Genomic DNA, 26,430 nt, shown 5'->3' on the forward strand with positions numbered 1-26,430 from the left:
AGAAAAATATTTTTGGTATTAACCCTTTAATGTTCGGCCTTGAATCCCCACTCTTAATTCGAGTCATATGTCTTTTTCTTTAAGTGAGAGAGCTATAGTCTTTTTCCTGGAGAGGGGGCCAGAAAAGTAGTAGAAAGGGACGCATGGACACACCACTACAACTAAACCGTCTTTCTCACAACCGCATAACGGACTATGATTGGATCTCTCCCCTAACAGCTCACACTGAGATTCATTGCGCTTCCAGAACATTAAAGGGTTAATAATAAAAATTTAAAAAAAGCGGATTTTCGGCCCACCCTAGTGTGGATTGTCCTTCGCATCAAGTAAAAATATGAAAATCCATCGTCAGTCAGTTCACAAGTATCAGTGTGCTCGAACTGAGAATGTATAACCAATTAAATTATTGCGTCGTCGAGCTGGGCAGAGCCTGTGTCTCACATCATACCATAAAGATACTCATGATGTAGAATGATACGACAATGAAGATATTGATATCGAAAAATTAGAAGATTCTCAAAAGGATCAAAAAGAATCAGTCATTCCGGTAGTTGAATTCATATCAGACTGGTTAGTCAGCTTGTGGATAAATAATAGCTAGAGTTTTGATTTATTATCTATTTCTTTCAACGCCTTAGGGTTTACTGAACTAATTCTGGTCAAAACTGTGATAGGTTAATAAGATTAATATTACTACAGTTAGTTAATGATATTTATAGTAGTAAGATTGCAATAAAGTATATTTTCAGAATAAATGAAATTATATTTTATCAATATATCCTTTTCTTACGAATTAAATTTTCTTACGAAAATTTCTTATCAAGGGGCAGGGGGGACTAGTCGTAATCTTATGATGTCTTACAGTAGGGGGAGAGCGAGCCAAATTAGCCCTCGAAACCTCTTACTTAATTCATGAACGACCCCTTATCAATTGATTAATTCAGTGTTTTTGAATCTTTGATTCCCCTGAATAGAGTGTTTCGAAATTGTATTATTTAAATTAAACAATATACTTATACTTATTTTGAATAAGTCTTATTTATTTGAATGCAGATCACCAAGTGATATATACACTTCTGGAAAAGTGAGTGTTTTACGAGATGGATCAACTTTTCGCCCTGCTTCTGCTCCACATCCATTACTACTAGATAATCATATACATCAAACTTTTACTCATCCATCTGACGCTTCGTCTCATTCATATACAGCTCCACATACTCCTACTGAATTGGAACGAGATCTGGAACAAGATCAATCTGAAGGAAAAAATAACGAAGATCTGAAAGAAAGCGTTGCAGAAGGTAATGAAAGTATTCATATTTTTTTTTTAATTTCCGACTAAGAAAATCAATCATTTTCAAAGATTGGGAAATTATTTATTTCACCCTAATTGTCGAAAATCGAGTTTTTGTCAGATCTCGGCGTTTTGAAGAGGTTAGTATTTCTACGCACGGATGCGCGCGCGCGTGTGTGTGTGTGTGTATGTTTCCCTTAGGGGAATCCTTTTTACGGATTCTAGGCGTAGCTGTTTGGCCTGGATATGTGGCGACTCGACGCAGCGTCATACTAAAACTCGACGCTAACGCCCCTACCCACTAAACCCTAAACCCCTTTCCTCTTTCCTCTAATCCCTCATGGAAACCGCCGTTAGGCATTACTTCGTGGGGGGAGGATATAGCGACTGCTCTTCCTTCTGGTAATTAGGTATTATTTTACCTTTCTTCTAGTTGTTGTCATTTGCTCTTTTTCTTTCGATGGAACGCAAGTCTATAAGGACTTCTGTTGCAAACGTGTTTGCGGCGTTCCAGGCAGCCTCTGATGACAGCATTGCTTCTACTATTGTCTCTGGTTGGATTTTCTTCTTCAGGATCATCTCCAGCTCATCGCGCTGTAGGTAAAATCGTGGGCACTCAAAGAAAACGTGCTCCGCGTCTTCATTGATTCCTGGGCAGGACGGGCACTCCGGTGAATCATCATGCTTGAAGCGGTGAAGATACGTCCGAAAACATCCATGTCCTGACAACATCTGCGTGTGTGTGTGTGTGTGTGTGTGTGTGTGTGTATGTATGTATGTATGTATGTATGTATGTATGTATGTAAACCTCTTATAACTTTTGAACGGCACGACCGATCGGATCGAGATAGGTGGCGATCCAAAGAGTATCATTGTCATTAAATTTCGTGAAAATTTGAATCGATTCGGCTCAAGGAGCTCAAAAACGAGCTCAATAGTATGATGAGACTTAGATACAATACCATTTTTAGAATTTTCAAACTACGATAACTTTTGAATAGATCAACGGATTTTCACGTGGTTGGCAGCGATCGATGTAAATTTTCAAACTCTATTAAAGATTTACAATGACGTAAAATGATCTGATAAAAAATTTCGAAATTATTTTGAAAAAACACTTTTTTCGAAATTTTTCGTTATCGATATCTCACGAACAAATCAACTGATTTTGACGGGACAATTGACGTCATTATTCAAGTTTAAGAGCGGGTTAGTTTTGGCTTGGTCGGTGAAGCCGTTTAGAAGTTATTCCAAAAAACCATTTTTTGAAAATTTTATTTTTGAGAAATCTCAAAATCTAACGAACCGAATCGATTTAAATTTTCACGAAATTTAATGACAATGATACTATTTAGATCGTCACCTATTTCGATCCGATCGGTTGAGCCGTTCAGAAGTTATAAGACACACACACACACACACACACACACACACACACACAGCCGCACGGCCGACGTCCCAGGAATAGTTAGGACAGCTTCCTAGGACCTCAAAAGGAGGAACTAGCTACTGCTCTTTCTTCTGGTGGCTAAGGTGTTAACTACCTTCCTTCTATCTTCTGATATTTGCTCTTCTTCTTTCGGTGGAACGCAAGTCTTTGAGGACTTCTGTTGCAAACGTGTTGGTAGCGTTCCAGGCAGCTTCAGATGACAACATTGCTTCCACTAGTGAATCTGGTTGCATTCTCTGGTTCAGGATCCTCTCCAACTCTTCACGCTATGGACCGAAACGAGGACATACAAAGAAGACGTGCTCCGCATCTTCAGCAACTCCTGGGCAGGACGGGCACTCCGAAGAGTCATCGTGCTTAAAGGAGTGTAGATACTCTCGAAAACACCCGTGTCCCGAAAACATCTGCGTAAGATAGTAATTGACCTCGTCGTGATTCCGGTTGAGTCAAATGTCGATCCGAGGTATGAGGCGGTGCGTCCACCTACCCTTCTCTGCAGCATCCCATTGTAGTTGCCATCGGCCTATGCTGTTCTGCTGTTCTTCAATTCTAAGTTCTTCAGGGCTCAGCGCAGTTGACCTTTTTCGTTGGTAAAGGGCTCGTCTTTCCTCTGCTAGAACTCTAAGAGGTAGGGTACCGGCAATGACGCACACTGCTTCTTCTGATATAGTGCGGAAGGCACTAGCTACTCGTAGGGCACTCAGTCGATATGTGTGTGCGTGTGTGTGTGTGTGTGTGTGTGTGTGTGTGTGTGTGTGTGTGTGTGTGTGTGTGTGTGTGTGTGTGTGTGTGTGTGACTATGTGACTCGCTTATGACTTTTGAATGACTGAACCGATCGGAACCAACCAAACGGCGTTCTGAAGAGTTCCCTCAAACTTAGATTTCCTGTGAATTACTGAGAGGGTAAGAGTTTGAAAAAAAAAATAAATTCGAATTAAAATTTTTTTTGAAGCACCTTAATGATTATATATAATTCCATACATAATTACATATATAATCATATGGGTCATTCTATGCCAAATCGACAAATTTTTTACCTGACCCCCTTCGATTTCGCTCAAAGTTTTGTATGTTTTTCTACCCCCCAAAAGACATTTTTAGGAATTATTTTAGATTTTTTTACCCACCCCAAATAAAGTTACGTGGCCCGGATCTTTGAAGTATTTCGGTTTTCTCGAAATAACCGTTATTTTCTCGACGTTGGACCCCTTAAATTTTTTTTTTTTTTTTTTAAGTGAAACTTCTTCAGAATCATTGTGATTTCAAACTTGATGAAACGAAAAAGCGAGTCCATAGAGACACAAACACGTAAATGTATAGGATTCAGTCGGCGAGAGAATGAGATAGAATACATTACACGTTCTTCGTTTTTTTTATGTGCTTTAAAATAAAAATATATCTAAAACATAAAAAAATAATTAGGAAAATGGTTGACCCTAAAGCCCGAGTCGAAATTTAAAACGTATCTCAAGCGTCTCAGGCGTTTGAAACGTATTTCAAGCGTCTCAGACGTTGTAAGCGTGATTAAAACGTTTCAGGCATTAGAAACACGGATGAAACAAAACTCTCTTGTTAGAATTGACGTATTTTTTCCTGATACATGCAAAAATTAATAAATCTGGAAAGGTTAACCTTGCAGGCTGTTTTTAAAACTTCTCGTTGTGTACGAGCTGAAAATGCTCAAAAAATTTTCTATTTTGTGTTTTGAGCTCTTCATTGCGAAAAGTTAAAAAAAATATTTTGTCTAAATTAAATTTTTTTTGGACTTAAAAAAAAAATAAAAATTCAATTTTTCTCACAACGAAAAAAATTAAAATTTTAAAATAAATATTTTTTTATACGCCCTTATGACTTTTTATCGGTACTTTTTGCCAATATATAAAATAATGTCATCTTTAACGCGATATTCGTATAGAATTTTAATTGCTCCTAATGAAAAAATAAGTAGTCTGTACTTTTGATATGATTGATTGAAATCAGAAATTCATTTCTGTTTGCAACTTTAAAACCTCAGGCAAATTACAAAATAGTATCTTTTTAGGAATAAAAAGATTTGTTTTTTTGAAAGAAATCATCAAATTCAATAAATAAAGTGAATAAATGATTCAGAATGAAAAAAAAATAATTTTTTCGTTACAATTTTTTTTCGAGTGATCTATTATACCCCATATATCACATGTTGGCCCGAAATATCATAAAAAAATCATAGAGGTCATAACTTGACGGAAAAAAAAATTTTTTTACCCAATACCCAGTACGTGACCTTTTTAATTTTAATCGGAATTGAAAAAGTATGGAAAAGTTATAAACACGCTCTTTACGTCTGAGATATTTTAAACGCGCTTTCAACGCCTGAGACGCTTGAGATACGTTTTAAACACCTGAGACGCCTGAGATACGTTTTAAATTTCGACTTGGGAGGCCATCCCTGCAACTTCCCGCTGATTCTCCGAGCTCAAAAGTCTGATTGAAGTTCAATAAAACACTATTTTGTGAATTTTCAAACCGCAATAATTTTTGAATGAATGAACCTATTTTTGCGTGGTTGAAGGCATGCGACGCAGTTTTTTAAGTATCATAAAGAATCCTTGAGTTTAAATTGATCGAAATAAAAATTTCGAAGTAATTCCGAAAAAACACTTTTTTTGGTTTTTTTCGACAACGATAACTCACAAACAAATCAACCGATTTTTACCGGGCCGGCGGCGATCGACGTGATTTTTTTATGTTAAAAGCTGAATAGTTTTTCGAATCGATCGGTAGAGCCGTTTCAAAGTTATTCCAAAAAAATCACATTTAAAAAAAATTTTTTTTGTAGTTTTTTTCAGTTTTCTCGAAATCTACCGGTTCAAATCGGTCCACATTGTATTCAAAATCTAAGTTTAGTCATGCCCTTTTGAACCGCGATGAAATCGGTCTTGCCGTTCAAAAGTTATAAGAGGGTCACACACACACACACACACACACACACACACACACACACACACACACACACACACACACACACACACACACACACACACACACACACACACACACACACACACACACACACACACACACACACACACACACACACACACACACACACACACACACACACACACACACACACACACACACACACACACACACACACACACACACACACACACACACACACACACACACACACACACACACACACACTTGGAGCAGAGGAGAAACTGCTACCAGGCGCGTCTCCCCGTAGCGGATGGGAGAACGCTCGCTGTACCTGGTACAGAGGGTAGGAGCCAAATAAAATACGTTCCCGTGGACAAAACTCCCCTTTAATGGGTTGGTCACACTAACTGACCTAACAAGACGATCGTTCCCTGCTGTGACCCACTGGGAGTGACCGGAACCTCTTGTCGTAGTTTCCGACGATGCAGGCCACGGCTGATGTGAGCTTGCTCTGCCGAGGTGTAAGTTGCAGCAGTGGATCAGGAGCCAGCCACTTCGGGCCTTGATCAGGAAGTACGCAGTGAGTGTTAGAGATCGGAATCTTCACCGCTCCGAGCGAGTCTAGTCCGTCCGTGTATTCCGGGACTGGCTAAGTGTCGGCTAGGCCTCAGGGAACTGGGGTAGGAGTACTATCTCCGAGGGTATACCCGTTCCTAGTTATGACAACCCGCTCCACTCCGTACGATGCGCTGGTGAATTTAAAAGTATGAGTAAAATTCAGGAAAACAACAATAGTGAAAACGGGCCTCATGCCCAACAAGCAGCGATTGAAGCAAGCGCTGAAATGAAGCGGTCGCAAGCGTTGGAACGCCTTGAAAAGCTGACCAGTGAGCTAAATGACTTCATCCAATCTAAGGTCAATATCCACAAGGAGATTAAGACCAAGACGACCAGGGTAGCCAATGCCCTCCAGAGATTCAAGAAACTTGATGAAGAATGGCGTTTAACAGTACGACGCACTTCTCGCACTACACCGGGGACAACCAGTATGGATTCCGGAAAGGACGATCAACCCTGGACGCGATCAACCTGGTTGTTAATACGGCCGAAGAGGCAATTGCAGGAACTAGATGGAAGGGTGGAACGAAGAAGTACTGCCTGGTGGCTGCCTTGGACATCAAAAATGCTTTCAATTCCGCTAATTGGGACTGCATCATGCAAGCTCTCGACGAGAAGAACGTGCCAACATATCTTCGCAGACTAGTGATTAGCTATTTTACAGATAGAGTGCTGAAATACGATACAAAGAATGGTCCAAAAGAGTATGATATAACCGGTGGTGTGCCACAGGGCTCTGTTCTTGGTCCACTTCTGTGGAATATCATGTATGACGGGCTCCTGAGACTGAAGCTTCCAAGATGTGTCAAACTGGTAGCGTATGCGGATGATGTTGCCGCAGTGATCGTCGCCAAACACCTCGACGAGATTCAACATCTGTTTGACATCACTTTTGAGAAGATCAACCAGTGGATGGATACAGTGTAAGAGCCATATTTTTTTTTTTTTTTTTTTTTTTAAGGGAGTTGGGAAAGAACGGATAGGGGAAAGGGGGGGGGACCTACTCAGTGGGAATTTTTCTGGGAACCCAGATCTCTCGGTTACGCGCCAAGGGCTCTACCAGTTAAGCTATCCGAGCTATACCAGTTAAGCTAACCTACAACTGGCTAAGCAGAAGACCGAAGCAGTGCTTATTACCAGCCGAAAAGAAGTTGAAACAATTAAGCTAAAAGTCGGTGACCGAGAAATCACATCACAACCTCATATACGATATCTGGGAGTGATGCTTGATGCCCGACTCAACTTCAAGCAGCAAGTGGAACACGTCTGTACGAAAGCGTCAGTAGTGAGAGCTAGTCTCGCACGATTGATGCCGAACGTCGGAGGCCCAAAGCAGAGCAGGAGGCTACTATTGTCATCAGTAGTCACATCGGTGCTCACCTACAGAATATCCATTTGGGCTGACGCACTAGAGGTGCAAGATTCATGGAGAAAAGCTGGACCAATATATCGTATGAGTGCCCTACGAGTTGCAAGCGCCTTTCGAACAATATCAGAGGAAGCAGTGTGTGTCATTTCCGGAACTTTGCCGCTCAGAGTCCTAGCTGAGGAAAGACGGAACCTTTACCAACGAAAGAGGACAACCACACAAAGTGCCGAGGAACTCAGAGCTAAAGAACGGCAGAACAGCATCGCACGATGGCAATCGCAGTGGGACGCCGCGACAACAGGGAGATGGACACACCGTCTCATACCGAAGATCGACGTTTGGCTAAACCGAAGTCATGGCGAGGTCAATTGCTATCTGACGCAGTTGTTGTCAGGACATGGATGTTTTCGGACGTATCTTCACCGCTTCAAGCATGATGATTCACCGGAGTGCCCGTCCTGCCCAGGAGTCAATGAAGACGCGGAGCACGTTTTCTTTGAGTGCCCACGATTTTACCCACAGCGAGATGAGCTGGAGATTATCCTAAAGAAGAAAATCCAACCAGAGACAATAGAAGAAGCAATGTTGTCATCAAGAGCCTCTTGGAACGCCATCAGCACATTTGCAACAGAAGTCCTTATAGACTTGCGTTCCATCGAAAGAAGAAGAGCTAATGACAACAACTAGAAGAAAGGTAAAATAACACCTTAGCTACCAGAAGAAAGAGCAGTAGCTAGATCCTCCCCTCACGAAGTAATGCCTAACGGCGGTTTCCATGAGGGATTAGGGGAAAGAGGAAAAGGGGTTTAGAGTTTAGTGGGTAGGGGCGCTAGCGTCGAGTTTTAGTATGACACTGCGTCGAGTCGCCACATATCCAGACCAAACAACTATGCCTAGAATCCGTAAAAAGGATTCCCCCCCCCCTTAAAACAAAAAAAAAACACACACACACACACATACGGACATCATCACGAAAACATTCAGAAAAGCTTCCTAGGACCTCAAAGCATCGAGATCTGATGAAAAATTTATTTTCGAAAAACGGGGTAAAACCAATAACTTCCCGATTATTGAAAATTTTCAATTTTCTTAGCGGGAAGTTAAAAATCAAATAGAAATTTTATCTAAAAAATGAAAGCTAAAATTTTTTCCTTTTGAAGGCAAAAAAGCTATCAAAATCATTATTTTTTTCTTTCACGACATTTTTATCTTAAATGCGCCGTAAAAATAAGCAGAATAAAAAATATTGTGTGGTTCTATGAATCCACGAAGCAAGTGAAACTTTTTTTGGATTGTTGACATTCAACTAAAAATTTTCAGAAAATTCATCAATTTAGGGTATTAAAATTGCTTTTCTCATCCTAACTTGATAATTGCTAAATGAAAAGGGTCAGTCCAGGGGATGTTGCCGCGATTGTGCTCCCTATCAAAAAAATCCATACGGGAAACCAGCCTGGATTCTTACATGGCGTTTTCGGATAGATTCCCACATGGTTTCCTATATAGGAATCCAGGGTAGAATCCTCCACAGATTCCCATATCAATCAGGCGAAAAAAAATTTATTTAAAAAATTAAAAATAATTATGAAGTAATTGCTATTAAGTAATCATTAATTGAAATTAACTCTGAAAAACGGATTTTGTAATTTTATCTGATGAAAAAATTGCTCGCGTCTGATGGACTTGAACCCGGTACCTCATGGTTGACACTCTTCTACGCTACTTACTGGCCTAAGTCACATTCTTACAAGGTCTATGTTTATTCCACTTACATAAATTCACTATAGGAATCCATACTTCCGATGTGGATTTTCCATACAGGAATCCATGAACCCACAGGTTTCTATGTGGATTCCGATAGAAATCCATACTTCCAATGTGGATTCCATATAAACTCTAGACTACGTCAGAATTAAAAAACTTTTTTTTTTTTTGAATAAATACATCTAAAAAGTTTCTTTGTTAGACCAAAAAAAACCTCCTAAAAGATGAGATTGATATCTTGAAAATTGAGCTGGCGCATGGGGGGGAGGTCCCCTTTCCCATTTAAAATACATTGAAAAAAAAATTTTTTGTGTATTTTCATTGTAATCCGTCAAAAAAGTTTTTTTTTTAAATTTCCCTTTCCGTTATCTTGTAGAAAATTAAATTCTCTACAAAAAAGGTCTCTTTCATTTTCTCGCTCAAATGCATAGGAGAAAAGTTACAGGGCTTCAAAAAACAAAAATTATAAAAAGTCAAAAATAACTTTTTTTTTTTGTTTTTCGACAACAAATTATTTTATTTCGTAAAATTCTTTACTTAATTCATCTATATTCAGTCTGTCAATTATATCTAAATTTGATCTATATATAGAAGAAAGAAGAATAGATTTATTTATATTATATTTTTATATTATACATGGGGCATTTCATGCCAAATCGACCACTTTTGAACCCGACCCTTTTCGATTTTTCTGAAATTTTGGTATCTTTCTCTACCCTATTGAAAAAAATAGAATTTCTTATCGTTTATAGAATCTTTTATTGTTTATAGAATTTTTAGATACGAAAATAATAAAAAACAAAAAAATAATTCAATGTTTCTTTTAATTTTTTATCTAACTTTATTGGAAATTAATCAAATGTTATCGATGATTGTCACTTTTAATTTTTGTTTTTATTTTTTTTTCTCAGATTTTAAATTTTGCAAAATCTGCTAAAAAATTTTCAGAGTGATAAAACAAAAAACAAACATTTAAAAAAAAATTTTTTTTCATTTCTAAAAAAAAATAGAAAGAAAAAAATACCACTTTGAAAATTTCAGGAAATTCGCAGAAAATACTGAAGTTTTTTATTAAAAAAAAAAAAAAAAAAAAAAAAAAAATCCAAAATCAACAATGTCAATCATCCCGAAATTTTCGTTTTTTTCGAAAATTTTCAAAAAAAACGCTGAATATGAATGCGAATTATTATTTTTATTTTTTTACTAAAAAGTACATTTAAAAATAAAAATTTCAATAAAAAAATCATCCCAATAAGTTAATTTTAAAAAGTTTTGGTTATTTAACAAAAAAAAAGCTGTCTTTTTTAAATAACTCGTAACGTTTTTTTGGTTGGGTAAAAAAATTTAAAAAAATTCTATTGTTTTCAATAGGGATGAGAAAGATACCAAAATTTCAGAAAAATCGAAAAGGGTCGGGTTCAAAAGTGGTCGATTTGGCATGAAATGCCCCATATATAATGCTAGCTGTTACCCGCCCGCTCCACTGGACACTTTATAGAATCGTATTTTTAGATCTAGACTTGAAATTTAATTGGAGTATTGTTTTGACTTGCACAGATTCCAAATTCCATCAGATTAGCCTGTATCTTTTATCCATGTGATTATTCTAGCTAAAATTCATTGTAACTTTCAATGTGCAATCACTATAACATTCCAGTTTACACAAATTTATATAGAAGATTTCTAATATATTTGGAGTTTATAGGAGCTACAGCTTGGAAATTCAAAATTTTAATTGTTAACACCCACCCCCGCAAACTCCTGCGAGGTGAGCTATCTTAAAATTCATTCATCCGGAGACACGACAATGTCTCGCGCCGAGTACATGTCCAACATATGGCGAGAGACACTGTGTCTCTATTCTCTAATCATATGTCAACATAACCTCCTCATATATTTAGCTCTATATTTTTCTATTATTGCTAAGAGAATAACACTTTATACCATTGTTAATAAGTTTCTTTTAACGAATTATGCATATATTACAAAAAATTATTGGGTTTTAACAATTATTTAATATATCTCAAGTTTGAAAATTTTTGCTTGCGCCTGTTTTCGATTCTACGAGAGATTTTACAAATTTAGGGCGAATATTGTTATTTCGAAGTTGGCACTACTTATTAACCTGTTATTCTACCATCAGTAGTTAGTATACTAAATATACTAAACTTAGCGCTCATAAGTAGTTGGTATTTAGTTTAGAATTTCGACATACAACAGTAGGTAGAGCCGCAAAACCATTACCACTGTATTTTAAAAATCTTAACTGTAGTGATAATTTATATGTAAGGTAAAGGACCCAGTAGTTGAGCTAATAAAATATATATAGAAATATCAAAAGAATTGTAACATATTTTGTTTTGTTTAATATTCAAAATAATACTATCAATATATAATATGTTCATTTAAAAATGAGAAATATTTGTATTTAATTTTTTTTAATACATTTTTTATGAATGACAAAGCAAATTTTCAATTATAAATAAAAAAAACTCAATTCAAGACGTTCAATAATTTTCAACTACACAAATTTTTAGCTATAAAACTCATTAAATTTGCAGTAATTAATAAAAACCATAATGCTGATCACTCGTTTATAAACCTATTAGAGATGAGAGTGCTGTTAAAATTATACGGCCCCAGCTTGTTCAAGTTTTGGGTACCACTTTGAAAATCTGGAGGTATAGTTAGACGCTAAAATTTAATATAAAAATCATAGCTTATGTCTTTGCAAAAAATACGTATTTTTTAGAAAAGACTATTCATTAGGTGGTACAATGTTTTTTTACTTAAAATGATGATATACCGGTTTTTTTTACTGATTGTTCGGTTTACGGTTTAGTATACGATTAAGGTATACCTTTTTCATGAAAAAAAATAGCATCTATCGACTAACTAAAATATAATTGTTCTGATATATAATTGAAAAAACTTACAGAAATGAATTATTGTATCATTGAATAATTATAACATGCGCATATTATTTATGATAAATATACGGATTTTGTATTTCAACAATTCTAAAAGTCTGTTCAAGTACTAGTCCTATTTTTATGAGTGTTCAAGTACTGGGTACTTTACCTTACGATACAAATTATATTATCAATAGAAGCTATTAAAAAATTCAAAAACAATACAAAGATATCACATTGGTCAGTCACGCTAGTCATTCAAAGTAAAAGTATTGTAATAATTTCGTTTGTTACTAAATTATTACAAAAATTCATGAATAAAAAATTATCTAAATTATTTAAGGGGTACATATTTGGAATTTAAAAATTTTGATAAAATATGTGATTATGTTGTAACGGGGTGGTTAGCCCTGTCCAATTGGTCACCCCTTTCCTCTTTGAAAAGGGCGCCACTGGGATTTTATACTCGGTGTCCCAGAAACCGGGGAGCATGAGAAGGAAAGATCGGGTCGTGAGAAGTTGAGAAAGGCTGAAAAATTAATACTGAGAAACAATTATTAACAATTTAATTATTTATTCAATATAAACAATTTTATTTTAACAAAATTCCTTAATAATATTACCCTTAAAATTAACCTATCAATTACTTAATTGTGAGGACCTCTCACCTACGCAGGCACTTGCCAAAACTTATAACTAAATATCCTTAAATTCTTTCAACTATAGATCATTACGCATCTATCTTCTTAATTTCTTAACTCTACATAGACCATTACGCATCTATCCTTAATTTCCTAATTCAATCATAGACCATTACGCATCTAGATTCCTAATTTCTAAATTTAATCATAGACCATTACGCATCTAGATTCTTAATTTCTTAAACCCTCGTCCAACTGACGGAATAACAAACAACATGTTTTACCCAATAAAAACTTCTTAATTATTCAATTATCTGAACTAATTTCACATAAACAACCTCGTCTACCTGACGGAATACCATATAATCTTATTCAATTCCATATAAAATCATCCACCGGACGTTAACTTCATTTCTCAAATTTTCTTAAATAAAATTTTAACCAATTTTCCTTAAATAAATTTAATCTCCAGATTAACTAAATTTACCAAATTCACCAAATTTTCTTATCGAATTTATCTAATAAATTATCCTTAATTCAATCAATTATTTAATAATTGATTTAGCACTTTTCTAACTTAAACAATTCAATTACATTTATCCACCGGCCTAAATTTAATTTTCCAAAACTTTACAATACTATCGTAATCTACTAAATTTTACGTCAACACTTGTTTACTGCAAATAAATCTTACTACATTACATAATCACTAAATTTCTGTACTAGTTCACTTACTAAATTTTCTACTAATATTTTCAATTAATAAATTCTACTGAACTCATTACAGGATTTACTAAATTTAATCTTCCTAGACAAAATTCTAAACATCAACTATTCGAATCCTAAGCGTCTCAATACAACTCTTAACTACATACATTCTAGAATGACCTTCACTGACTTAATTACGCATTTTCATTTCTTATTCAAATTTACTTTTCTTTATATCCCGAAAATTATTAACTAAATTAATTTATTATAGCCAGCAGGCCTATAATAAATTACTGATTAAATTATCTACAGTAAATTCACAAATAAACTATTAATCTCATTCTTTTAAAATAAATATCCAATAACAAAACTAGCTAAATGACCTTGGCGCATGAATCTCTAAAGTACAAAACTTGCTAATATAAAAATGACCGCTCGAGAAATTAATTTAAATTATTTCAGCCTCTTAATTAAATTAATAATCAATTTTGGCCTAAATTAATCGAAAATACCTAGAGACTCAATTATTGTTTTATCCAACGACGACTGATACTCCGGTCCAACTTGGCTGGCTCCGCCGCTTGACGTCTTGTCGTCTCAAACCACTATGTTAGCTTCCGGTCAGGGCTTGTCCAATTCCAAATACCGTAATAAACTCCTCAGTAGTTGCTTTCTATCGTCGGCGTTCAAAACTGCACTCTCTTGACTTATCTAATCTCAACAAGGTCACTGATTCACAAAAGGCAAAAGGCCACTGGCTTCCAGAAGGGAAAAAGCCTCGATGTTTTTCGTGCTCGCTCTTTTATAACCCTCAGCTCAGGCTCTCGAACTTTCCTATTGTTACGCCCCGCTTCATTTTCCGGGAACAGTAGTGGGGAATCTTGATTAGCACGCCCGGTGACAAGTCGAAACTCTTGTCAAAAATCGAAAAGTAAGGGAAAACCCTTACCTACCGTGCGTCAATTATCGGGGTCGATAATGACCCCGGGAAGTTCGATTTTCCCTGTTACAATGTCACTTAATATATTCTTGACAAAAAAAAGAGATATCCTACAAAAAACAGTTTCACTGTAAACCGTCGCGCCGAGTACACGTTCAACTATTGTTACAAACTATAATGATTTGATTTTTACAAAAAACTATTAAATCAAAAAAAAAAAAACCAAGTACAAAAAATTTTTTAGATTAAAAAAGCGTCAAAGACAGTAAGTATTAAGGAAAAAAATTTAATGTACTTGGTGTGCATCATTCGAATACTTTGATTACCCACAGTTTTTCAAATTAATATTAGTAGTGTGAATTATAATGCACACCAAGTACATTAAATTTTTTTCCTTAATATTTACTGTCTTTGGCGCTTTTTTAATCTAAAAAATTTTTTGTACTTGGTTTTTTTTTTTTGATTTAATAGTTTTTTGTAAAAATCAAATCATTATAGTTTGTAACAATAGTTGAACGTGTACTCGGCGCGACGGTTTACAGTGAAACTGTTTTTTGTAGGATATATTATTTCTACATCTCTTACAGAAAATTCCTACCCAATTTAGAGTTTGTAGGAGCTATAGCTTGACAATTGAAAATTTTCGTTGTTAATACTCACCCCCGCAATCCTCTGTGGGAAGAGATATCGTAATATTTGTTTATAGATTATTTTTACATTTCTTACAGAAAATTCCTACTAAATTTGGAGTCGATAGGAGCTATAGTTTAAAAACGTGAATTTTTCATTGTTGACGCCCCCGCAACCCCCCTTGTGGGTGGAATTTCGTAAAATCCGTTCTTAGCTGACCTCTACTCGGCGCAAGGAATATTCCTACCAAATTTCAAGTCTCTAGGTCTTATAGTTCCAGAGATATAGTGATGAGTGACTATATACGTGGAAATCTCTTATATATATATATATATAAATATATATATATATATATATATATATATATATATATATATATATAGCATATATATATATATATATAAATATATATAAATATATATATATATATGTATATATATATATATATATATATATATATATATATATATATATATATATATATAGATAGATAAAAATATAATATAAATAAATATATTTCTTTTTCTTCTATATATGGATCAAATTGAGATATAATTGACAGACTGAATAAAGATGAATTAAGTAAAGAATTTTACGAAATAAAATAATTTGTTGTCGAAAAACAAAAAAAAAAGTTATTTTTGACTTTTTATAATTTTCGTTTTTTAAAGCCCTGTAACTTTTTTCCTATGCATTTTAGCGAAAAAATGAAAGAGACCTTTTGTGTAGAAAATTTAATTTCCTACAAGATGACGAAAAGGAAAATTTGTAAAAAAAATTTTTTTGACAATTTACAATGAAAATACAGAAAAAAGTTTTTTTTCAATGTATTTTAAATGGGAAAGGGACCCCCCCCCCCATGCGCCAGCTCAATTTTCAAGATATCAAGCTCATCTTTGAGGAGCTTTTTTTTGGTCTAACAAAGAAACTTTTTAGATGTATTTACTCAAAAAAAAAAAAAAAAAAATGTTTTTTTATTCTGACGCAGTCTAATAAACTCATGTGGATTTTTTTGATGGGGCTTATAGTTATTAACGGATCTTAATGAAATTTAGTACACATGTTTCTCAGACGATTATCTCAAATAAGTTCAAAGATGACCTAAGTTGGTACCCGCATGGAGAAATATATATGTCGCATATATTAACGCAAAAAAAAAATATGTCAACATATATTTTTCACATAGCTGCTGACATATATGCAGAGATATATGCTTACATATATGTGGACATATATGTAAGCGTACACTGAAAAAAAAATTTCTAAGTTTGAGAATTTTTTTACTCAAATCAAGAAAGTTAAATTCTTCAAAATTATTTTCTTGATTCAAGTTAAATTTTTTTCTGTGTATCTCTGGACATATATATTGCATTTATATGCGCGCATATATGTGAACATATATCTACGCATATATGTAAACATATATGCGGACTAGGGTGCTTCAAAAAAACTTTTTAATATTTTCTTTTAACTCTTACCCTCTCAAATGTTTCTATTTGATATAAAAAAAATCCTCACCAAACATGAGCCCTATAGCTCAACCCTAAGGGGTTGCTATTTTAATTTTATTTTCCCATTTAATTAACATGGGAAAAATTATTTTTTGTTTTAACTTGAATTTACACATAATTTACGCAATTTTTTACAAAAAACGATTTCATATTCTTAAAGTAAAGTCTTTGAGCTTTAAAAAACTCTAAGACAAAGTATGATTATCGCTACAAAAAGACTAGTTACAGCCATTTAAAAATGACTAATTTTCGAAATTTAAAGAAATAGTTGGCAATTGGGTCATTCCATGTCGATTCAATAAATAGTTGGAATCAATTTGGACAAATTTTGGTCAGAAGTTTTCGTTTATCATAAAACGAAGTTCTGCCAAAGGAAAAACAATAAAAAAATTTTTTTCAAAAGATATGCAAATTCAATATTTCGCAATTTTTTCAGTTTTTCAATTTTGTTTTTGTAATATCTCGAACGATTTTGTAGATATAGGAACGGCCTTTTGTTTGTTTACAAGGGGACACTTAGACTTATTAAAAAAAATATTTTGGAAAAAATTTTTCAAAAATGCCAAATTTGTCAAATTTTGAATTTTTGAAAATCGTTAAAAATGACGATTGAAGTTAAAATTTTAGCTCAATTTTTTTTGTATAATACATTGTACTCATTTTAAAAGATTCCGAAATTTTTAGAAGAGTTTTTTTTTTCAAAAATATCAATTTTTGAATTTCAAAAAAAAATTTTTTTTCGTTTTTGGCAACTTTTAAATAAGGTAAAGTTATGCAGATCAGAATATTGTAATTTTGAGGATTAAAAATTGAATGCATCACGTGGAAATATTGAGTAATAAATTAATTTCAACTTTTTTTTAATTTTTCATGCGTTAAAGATGACTTTGGGATCATGTCCAAAAAATAAAAAAAATTTGAAATTAATTTATTATTCAATATTTCCTTGTAATGCATTCAATTTTTAATCCTCAAAATTACAATATTCTGATCTGCATAACTTTACCTTATTTGAAAGTTGCTAAAAACGAAAAAAAAAATTTTTTTTTGAAATTCAAAAATTGATATTTTTGAAAAAAAAAACTCTTCTAAAAATTTCAGAATCTTTTAAGATGAGTACAATGTATTATACAAAAAGAATTAGGAAAACGGTTGACCCTAAAGGCCACTCTGCAACTTCCCGCTAATTCCGTTAATACCTAGGCGCTTAAAATTGCACCTACGAAGTTTTTGAGCTCCTCGAGCTCAAAAATACAATCTATGTATTGATTTGAGCTCTCCAAGATCAAAAAGATACCTTTTCTATTTTTTTGAGCTCTTTGAGCTCAAAAGTCTGATAAAAGTTTCATAGAACACTATTTTTTGAATTTTCAAACCGCAATAACTTTTGAATGAATAAACCGATTTTTACGCGGTTGGTGGCATTCTACGCAGTTTTTTAAGCCTCATAAAAAATTTTTAAGTTTCAATTGGTCAAACTAGAAATTTCGGAGTAATTCCGAAAAAACACTTTTTTGGGTTTTCTTTCCTGCACAATATCTCTCGAACGAATCAACCGATTTTAATCGGATTAGCGGCAATCAACGTGGTTTTTTGATGTTAAGAGTTGATTAATTTTTGGAGTTGATTGATATAGCCGTTTAAAAGTTTTTCCAAAAAAACCACTTTTGAAAAAATTTTTTTTTACAGTTTTTTTTAGATTTTACGAAATCCATCGGTCCGAATCAGTCCAAATTGTATTCAAAATCTGTTTGGCCAAGCCCTTTCGAATGGCCCCAACCGCGATGAAATCGGTTTAAACGTTCAAAAGTTATAAGAGGTTTACATACTTACACACACACACACACACACACACACACACACACACACACACACACACACACACACACACACACACACACACACACACACACACACACACACACACACACACACGCACGCACGCACGCATACATACAAACAAAGCTATCAAAGATAGTAAATGAAAATGCTGGAAGGAGCTCATCAACGAGGTGGACAGAGATCTGTGGGGTAAGCCGTATAAGGTGGTCATGACCCATCTTAAAAACCAGCTAATGCCATCACCCACGTGTCCTCAACTCCTACAGAAAATCGTAAACGCGTTGTTCCCCGAACAAAGCGATTTTAACTACCTATTAGCGCAGAATGAAATGGATGACATTCCATCTGTCACGGAGGAAGAACTGATGGAGGCTTGTAATCATGTAGGGAACAATAAAGCGCTGGGATTGGACGGGGTCCCCAATATTGCTTTAAAAACAACTATAAAAGCAGTGCCATCATTGTTCCTGGACGTCTACGACACATGCCTCAAGAAAGGGATTTTCCATCGGAAGTGGAAGCAGCAACGACTAGTACTACTTCCAAAAGGGAAAAAGCCACCAGAAGAACCGTCATCTTATCGACCACTTTGTATGTTAGACACGGCAGGTAAGATACTTGAGCGTATAATCCACCAAAGAATAGAAGCAGTTGTCGATCCACTCCTGGCAGACAACCAGTATGGTTTTCGGAAAGGACGATCAACCCTGGACGCAATCAATCTGGTTGTTGCAACGGCCAAGGAGGCAATCGAAGGGATCAGATGGAAGGGTGGAACAAAGAAGTACTGCCTGGTGGCCACTTTGGACATCAAAAATGCCTTCAACTTCGCCAACTGGGACTGCATAATACAAGCTCTGGAAGAGAAAAACGTACCAGGATACCTACGTAGGATAGTGGCTAACTACTTCACGAACAGAATCCTGAGATACGACACGAAGAATGGTCCAAAAGAGTATGATATTACCGGAGGTGTACCCCAGGGTTTCGTTCTGGGTCCACTTCTGTGGAATGTCATGTATGATGGCCTGCTGAGACTGACTCTTCCAAGAAGTGTCAAGCTTGTTGCATATACAGATGATGTAGCTGTTGTAATCGTTGCTAAACACCTAGATGAGATAAACCACATGTTCGGTATCACCTTTGAGAAAGTTAACCGGTGGATGGACTCAATGAATCTACAACTGGCTAAACAGAAGACTGAGGCTGTGCTTATTACCAGCAGAAAAGTGATAGAGACCATAAAGCTGAAAGTCGGAGAACAAGAAATCACATCACAACCATATATCCGATATCTGGGAGTGATGCTTGATGCCCGACTCAACTTCAAACAGCAAGTCGAACACGTAAGTGCAAAAGCATCAGCAGTGGTAGCTAGCTTAGCACGACTGATGCCAAACTTCGGAGGCCCAAAGCAGAGCAGAAGACTACTGCTATCATCTGTAGTCACATCAATGCTCACTTATGAAATATCTATCTGGGCGGACGCACTAGAGAAGCAAGAATCATGGAGAAAGGCTGGACCAGTCTACCGTCTGAGTGCCTTAAGAGTAGCAAGCGCCTTCCGCACAATATCTATGGAAGCAGTGTGTGTCATTTCCGGAACTTTGCCTCTCAGAGTCTTAGCTGAGGAAAGACGGATCCTTTACCAACGAAAGAAGTCAACCACACTAAGCGCAGAGGAGCTTAGAACAGAAGAACGGCAGAAGAGCATAAGTCGATGGCAACTACAGTGGGATGCCACAGCGAAGGGTAGGTGGACACATCGTCTCATATCAAGGATCAACGTTTGGCTAAACTGGAGTCACGGTGAGGTCAACTATTATCTTACGCAGATGTTATCAGGACACGGCTGTTTCCGGGTGTATCTCCACCGCTTTAAGCATGGTAATTCCCCAGAGTGCCCGTCCTGCCCAGGAGTCAATAAAAATGCAGAGCACGTCTTCTTTGAGTGCCCACGTTTTTATCCACAGCGAGATGAGCTGGAGAATATCCTGAAGAGGAAAATCCAACCAGAGACAATAGTAGAAGCAATGCTGTCATCAGAGGCTGTCTGGAACGCCACGAATACGTTTGTCACGGAAGTCCTCTCAGACCTGCGGTCCATAGAAAGAAGAAGAGCGAATGACGCCAATTAGAAGGAGGAAAGAATAACACCTTAGCCACCAGAAGAAAGAGCAGTAGCTAGATCCTCCCCTCACGAAGTAATGCCTGACGGCGGTTTCCATGAGGGATTAGAGGAAAGAGGAAAAGAGGTTTAGGGTTTAGTGGGTAGGGGCGCTAGCGTCGAGTTTTAGTATGACACTGCGTCGAGTCGCCACATATCCAGGCCAAACAGCTATGCCTAGAATCCGTAAAAAGGATTCCCCCCCCCCTTAAAAAGAAAAAAAAAAAAAAAACACGCATACATACATACAGACATAGTGGCACCCTCGCGGGAATAGTCAGGGAAGCTTCCTAGGACCTCAAAACGTCGAGATCTGATGAACACTCAATTTTCGAAAAACGGGGTAAAACCAATAACTTCCCGATTTTTGAAAATTTTCAATTTTCTTAGCGAGAAGTTAAAAATTGAGCTAAAATTTTAACTTCGATTGTCATTTTTAACGATTTTAAAAATTCAAAATTTGACAAATTTGGCATTTTTGAAAATTTTTTTCCAAAATATTTTTTTTTTTCAATAGCCTTAAGTGTCCCCTTTTAAACAAATAAAAGTCCGTTCCTATATCTACAATAGCGTTCGAGATATTACAAAAACAAAATTGAAAAACTGAAAAAATTGCGAAATATTGAATTTGCATATCTTTTGAAAAAAATGTTTTATTGTTTTTCCTTTGGCAGAACTTCGTTTTATGATAAACAAAAACTTATGGCCGAAATTTGTCCAAATCGATTCCAACCATTTATTGAATCGACATGAAATGACCCAATTGCCAACTATTTCTTTTAAATTTCGAAATTTAGTCATTTTTAAATGGCTGTAACTGGTCTTTTTGTAGCGATAATCATACTTTGTCTTAGAGTTTTTTAAAGCTCAAAGACTCTACTTTAAGAATATGAAATCGTTTTTTGTAAAAAACTGCGTAAATTATGTGTAAATTCAAGTTAAAACAAAAAAGAACTTTTCCCATGTTAATTAAATGGGAAAACTAAAATTAAAATAGCGACCCCTTAGAGTTGAGCTATAGGGCTCATGTTTGGTGAGGATTTTTTTTATATCAAATAGAAACATTTGAGAGGGTAAGAGTTAAAAAAAAAAATTAAAAAGTTTTTTTGAAGCACCCTAATGCGGACATATATTTAGCTCAAAATAAATATATGTAAAAATATATATTTGCATATATTTTTCGCATCTATATTTTTCCATGCGGGTATCCCTTTAATTTTCTCTCCGTGTCGGTAAGGTTATATATAGCTCCATATGTAATTATATATAATCATTAGGGTTTCCGTTATTTCCCAAGTTGATTTTTTTTTCGCTGACGCCCCCTCGATTTTTAATTCTTGACCTAAAAAAAAAAATATCTTACATAAATAAACTCTTAATGACCAAATTAAACCGTACCGAAATCGAGTTACATTTCCCATTTAAATAACATGGGAATTTCAAACTTTTTGGTATTAATTTTTTTCCTTGAAAAAAAATATCACTACTATCACAAAATTCTCGTGTAAGGCTTGTACAAAATTTGTTATTTAAATCTGTCATAAGTATATGCAGCAAGACCCATAGGTATAAAATGACTCTAGAAACTATCAAACTTGAAAGCAGGCTCGCGCACGCCATGAAAAAGATTGTTGTACGAATAGTTAATGCAGGTTATAATCTAAATTATTATGTATAAATTTACTCAATTCAATTGTACAATATAATCAATTATTTTTATTAAACGTGAGATAGTTATAATTTATTATTAACAATTGTCTTAGATCTGCGAATAAAACAAGAACCAACAATGGTCATTGACAGAGACAGCTCGGATAAATTGATTGAGAAATCATCAGGAGAAGTTTATTTAGGTGGACGAGGATTCGATACGTCTAACTATGGATTGGTCAATGACCATAAACTTAACATAACACCATTCAAGCAAAGTACGGTTTCATTATCACATCCACCTACACCAGATTTGAGCCCAGCACCGACAACACCTGCTAGATGGAATTCAAAAATAAATAAAGCTGGTACAGTAAGCACGCCTGATGGTAAGTCAATAATAGTCTTATGTAAATATTTTGTAGCAGATTTCATAGAAATTTAATTATTACATTCGTTCTTATGACGGAACTTTCGAAAAATTTTGTCATTTTCCAACTCAGTTCGTCAAGCCGATTCGGAAAATACACATGGTTTAGAAGTTGATATAAGTATACAATGTATTCATATGATATAACGCGGCTTGTCACGACGAACGCGTCCACAATTTTTATCAAATCCGATTGAAACTTAGTCTACTTATTTTGGACGATTCTCAAAGTCAAGTTCGAAGATTAGCGAAATCAGTCAACAAGTTTAAAAATTACAGCCATTAAAAATTTTTGAAAATTACAAAAACTCACACTTTTGTAGTTTATTCTAGGAGTTTATTTTGAACACGAGAATTGAAAAAATTTCATCTACTTCCATTTCAGTTGTCGAATGGCCTTTTTAGAAGATTTTATAAAAATCTAACTATTGTATTTGTTCTCTTAATGAAATTTTAGAAAAATTTCTCTGTTTTTTGACTCAGGTCATCGAGCTGGTTCAGAAAATACATATGATTCAAAAGTTTATATATTTAGATACTAGCTGTTATCCGCCCGCTCCGCTAGGCACTTTATAGAATTGTATTTTTAGATCTAGACTTGAAATTTAATTGGAGTATTGTTTTGACTTGCGCAAATTCTAAATTCCATCGGATCGGCCTGTACGTTTTATCCCTGTCATTATTCTAGCTAATATTCATTGTAACTTTCAATGTGCAATCACTATAACATTCCTGTGGCTTTCTTCCAAAAATGAATAATAATTGACACGAAGAAAAAAATTTGAAATGAGCATTGAAAGTTTTAGTTAAAGTAATTGTATGTTTCATAAATGAAGTTGAAATCTGCTTAGCTTAAAGTGCGATGAATATTATCGTTAATTAAAATTTCCTCCGTGACATCAATTTTTCATAGAAAATTATTTGTACATGTTTTTTACGAATTCTCTTGAGATAAGTAGCCAAATTTATTTTCCATATGTCAAGTGTTTAGAAAATGCATGCATTTTAATCTGTTCCATTCCCGCGATCCTGTAATAAGAACAATTCATCGGTTATATGATCAGCAAAAATAAAATGTATGTAAAATTCTTAATCCGTTGACTGAATAGCTACATGTAAAGTTAAATTTTGGAAACCTTACAATGATTTTTTCGCCGCTGCCATAAAGACGATAGTTGTAAGAAAATATAATTATTAAGAAAGAAAAATATTTAAATCCGTTGACCTTGGAGGCCATCCCTGTAATGTCCTGTTTCTCTTGAGATTCTATCAAATTTTATATCTGTAGGAACTATATTTAAAGAATATGAATCTTTTGACAATTATTACTCCCGCATTCCTATGTGGGGGACGAATTTCGTAAGATCCTATTCGAGATGATTTTTACATTAGAGATGAAAGGTTCCAACAAAACTTCGAGTCCATAGAAACTATTGTTTGGAAATGAGATTTTCATTTTTAACGCCCCTTTGATGTTAAGGGGGTAGATGCACTTAGAATTTTTGAAAAATCGATTTTTTTTTTTTCATTTTCTTGAAGTATGATGTTTTAAGAATATTCTCTGAAAATTTTAAGTCAATCCGATGAATAGTTTTCAAGATATTTAGAAATTACTGAAGCAACATTAAACCTCTAGGTTGTGACTAGAGCAGGTAGCTCTATTCAGAACGAATAAATTTAGCGAACAGGCGGGCAAACGAGAATACCCGCGAGGGCAGAATGCTTCGAAGACAACACCAGCTAGATGTTTTAGAAGTTTCAAAATCTGCAGAAGCTCTATTATATGGTCCAGGTATTGATGATTCAATATTAATATCTAAATAATTCTATTAGGCTAAAAATTTTATGTGATAAAACGAGTGTAAGCTAGTCGGACTAAATTTTTCTAGCAAAAATTTTTCAAAGTTTAATAACTCGATGAATATTGAATTTAACCAAATTTTGTAAAGAATACTTTCGCTTTAAAAATTCTTAAAATATACGAAAATAAAAAATCAATTTAAAAAAATAAAATTTTTCAAAGAAATTATTTAAACAATTAGCTATAAACAATTAAATGTTCAAATTATCAGCAAAAAAATGTGATATTCGGATTCAACAGATAAAATTACGCAAAATTTAACTTTTTCCATTCAATTAGATTCTTAACACCAAAATTAAACAAGATCTACTTTTAAAAAACTTTAAACGCGTTTTTATCAAAACTGTGTTTTTCCATTCGGTGATTAATATAACTCGAAAACCATTCGGTGGATATTGATGAAATTTTAATATTATCTTTTTGGCATTAAGAACTAGTCTTTAATCGAAGGATATTGATTTTTGTTGACAATTACTATATTTTTTGAACAATTAACTTTTAACTTTTTATCGAAAATCAGAGTCTAAAGTTTCGAATGCCACCATTTTGTAAATTTTCATAAAAAAAAAAGCTTCGATTAAAGACTGGATTTATTATTAAACTAAAGGTTTCACCTTAGTTTTTCGAATTCAGATGATCTAGAAGGCTGCTGTGATGGTCACCGCGAAGCACTACTCGCGGGAGAGGATCCAACCAATATCGCGATATTTTAATAAATAATATATATATATATTTTTTTTTTTTTTTCATAAGTGTTAAGTTAAAGCATTATATAAAAACTCTGTATAATTTATTTTGTAAAATAAACTTAATTACTGTAAAAAATAAATTTTTTAAAATAGACCTTTTTTTATGCTTCTGAGTGCATCTACCCCCTTAACTTGACATCATCCATGAAGATTCTTACCAAATTTAGAGTCTGCAGAAGTTACAGTTTAGAAAATAAAATTTTAGATTTTAACAACCACCCCCGCAACCCCTATCGGGAGTAGAATTTTTCCAAATCCGTTTTGAGATAATGTCCTCATGACAAATAAAAGATTCCTACCTAATTTCGAGTCTGTAGAAGTTACAGTTTGGAAATGAAAATTTGAAATTCTAATGAAATTTTTATGTTAAAAATAATAACTAATATTTTTCTTAAATTTTAAAACCGCAATAACTTTTGAATGAATAAACCGATTTTCACGCGGTTGGTGGCATTCGACGCAGTTTTTTAGGCCTCATGAAGAATCTTTAAGTTTTAATCGATCGAAGTAGGAATTCTGATGTAATTTCGAAAAAACATTTTTTTCGTTTTTTTTTCGACAACAATAACTCACGAACGAATCAACCGATTTTGACCGAGCTAGCGGCGATCGACGTGGTTTTTTTATGTTAAAAGCTGATTAGTTTTTTGAATTGATCAGTAAAGCCGTTTGAAAGTAATTCCAAAAAAACTACATTTAAAACCAATAACTTCCCGATTTTGAAAATTTTCAATTTTCTTAGCGGGAAGTTAAAAATGCCATTCGGCCTCACCTGGAATGGAAGGTAGATTTCATGTGAGATGAGATTTTCTTTATTTATGTTATTTAATTTGTTGAATATGTAATTTTTAAACTTTCAATCCGCTATAACTTTTAAACGAGTTAACCGATTATCACGTAGTTGACAACAGTCGATGCAGTTTTTTTGAATTCTATGATGAATTTCAAACCGTGAATTGATCAGATAA

At 34.5% G+C, this 26,430-nt stretch overlaps 1 protein-coding gene across 9 annotated transcripts in view; it reads left to right on the forward strand.

The window, feature by feature from the left end:
• The window catches only part of LOC123270530 (zinc finger protein chinmo), a 157,778-nt gene that overhangs the window by 78,046 nt on the left and 53,302 nt on the right, over window positions 1-26,430 (forward strand). For 8 of the 9 annotated variants that reach the window (XM_044736663.1, XM_044736670.1, XM_044736631.1 and 5 more), the window contains exons 5-6: window positions 1,054-1,301; window positions 22,536-22,811. In XM_044736663.1, the coding sequence (XP_044592598.1) occupies window positions 1,054-1,301; window positions 22,536-22,811 (524 nt within the window). Of the gene's footprint in view, window positions 1-1,053; window positions 1,302-22,535; window positions 22,812-24,488; window positions 24,515-26,430 lie in introns of those variants that run through there. The other variant, XM_044736693.1, reaches the window with a different exon arrangement.

The sequence above is a fragment of the Cotesia glomerata genome, linkage group LG1, assembly GCF_020080835.1.
Source record: "Cotesia glomerata isolate CgM1 linkage group LG1, MPM_Cglom_v2.3, whole genome shotgun sequence".
In the NCBI taxonomy this organism is placed as follows: Eukaryota; Metazoa; Arthropoda; class Insecta; order Hymenoptera; family Braconidae; genus Cotesia; species Cotesia glomerata.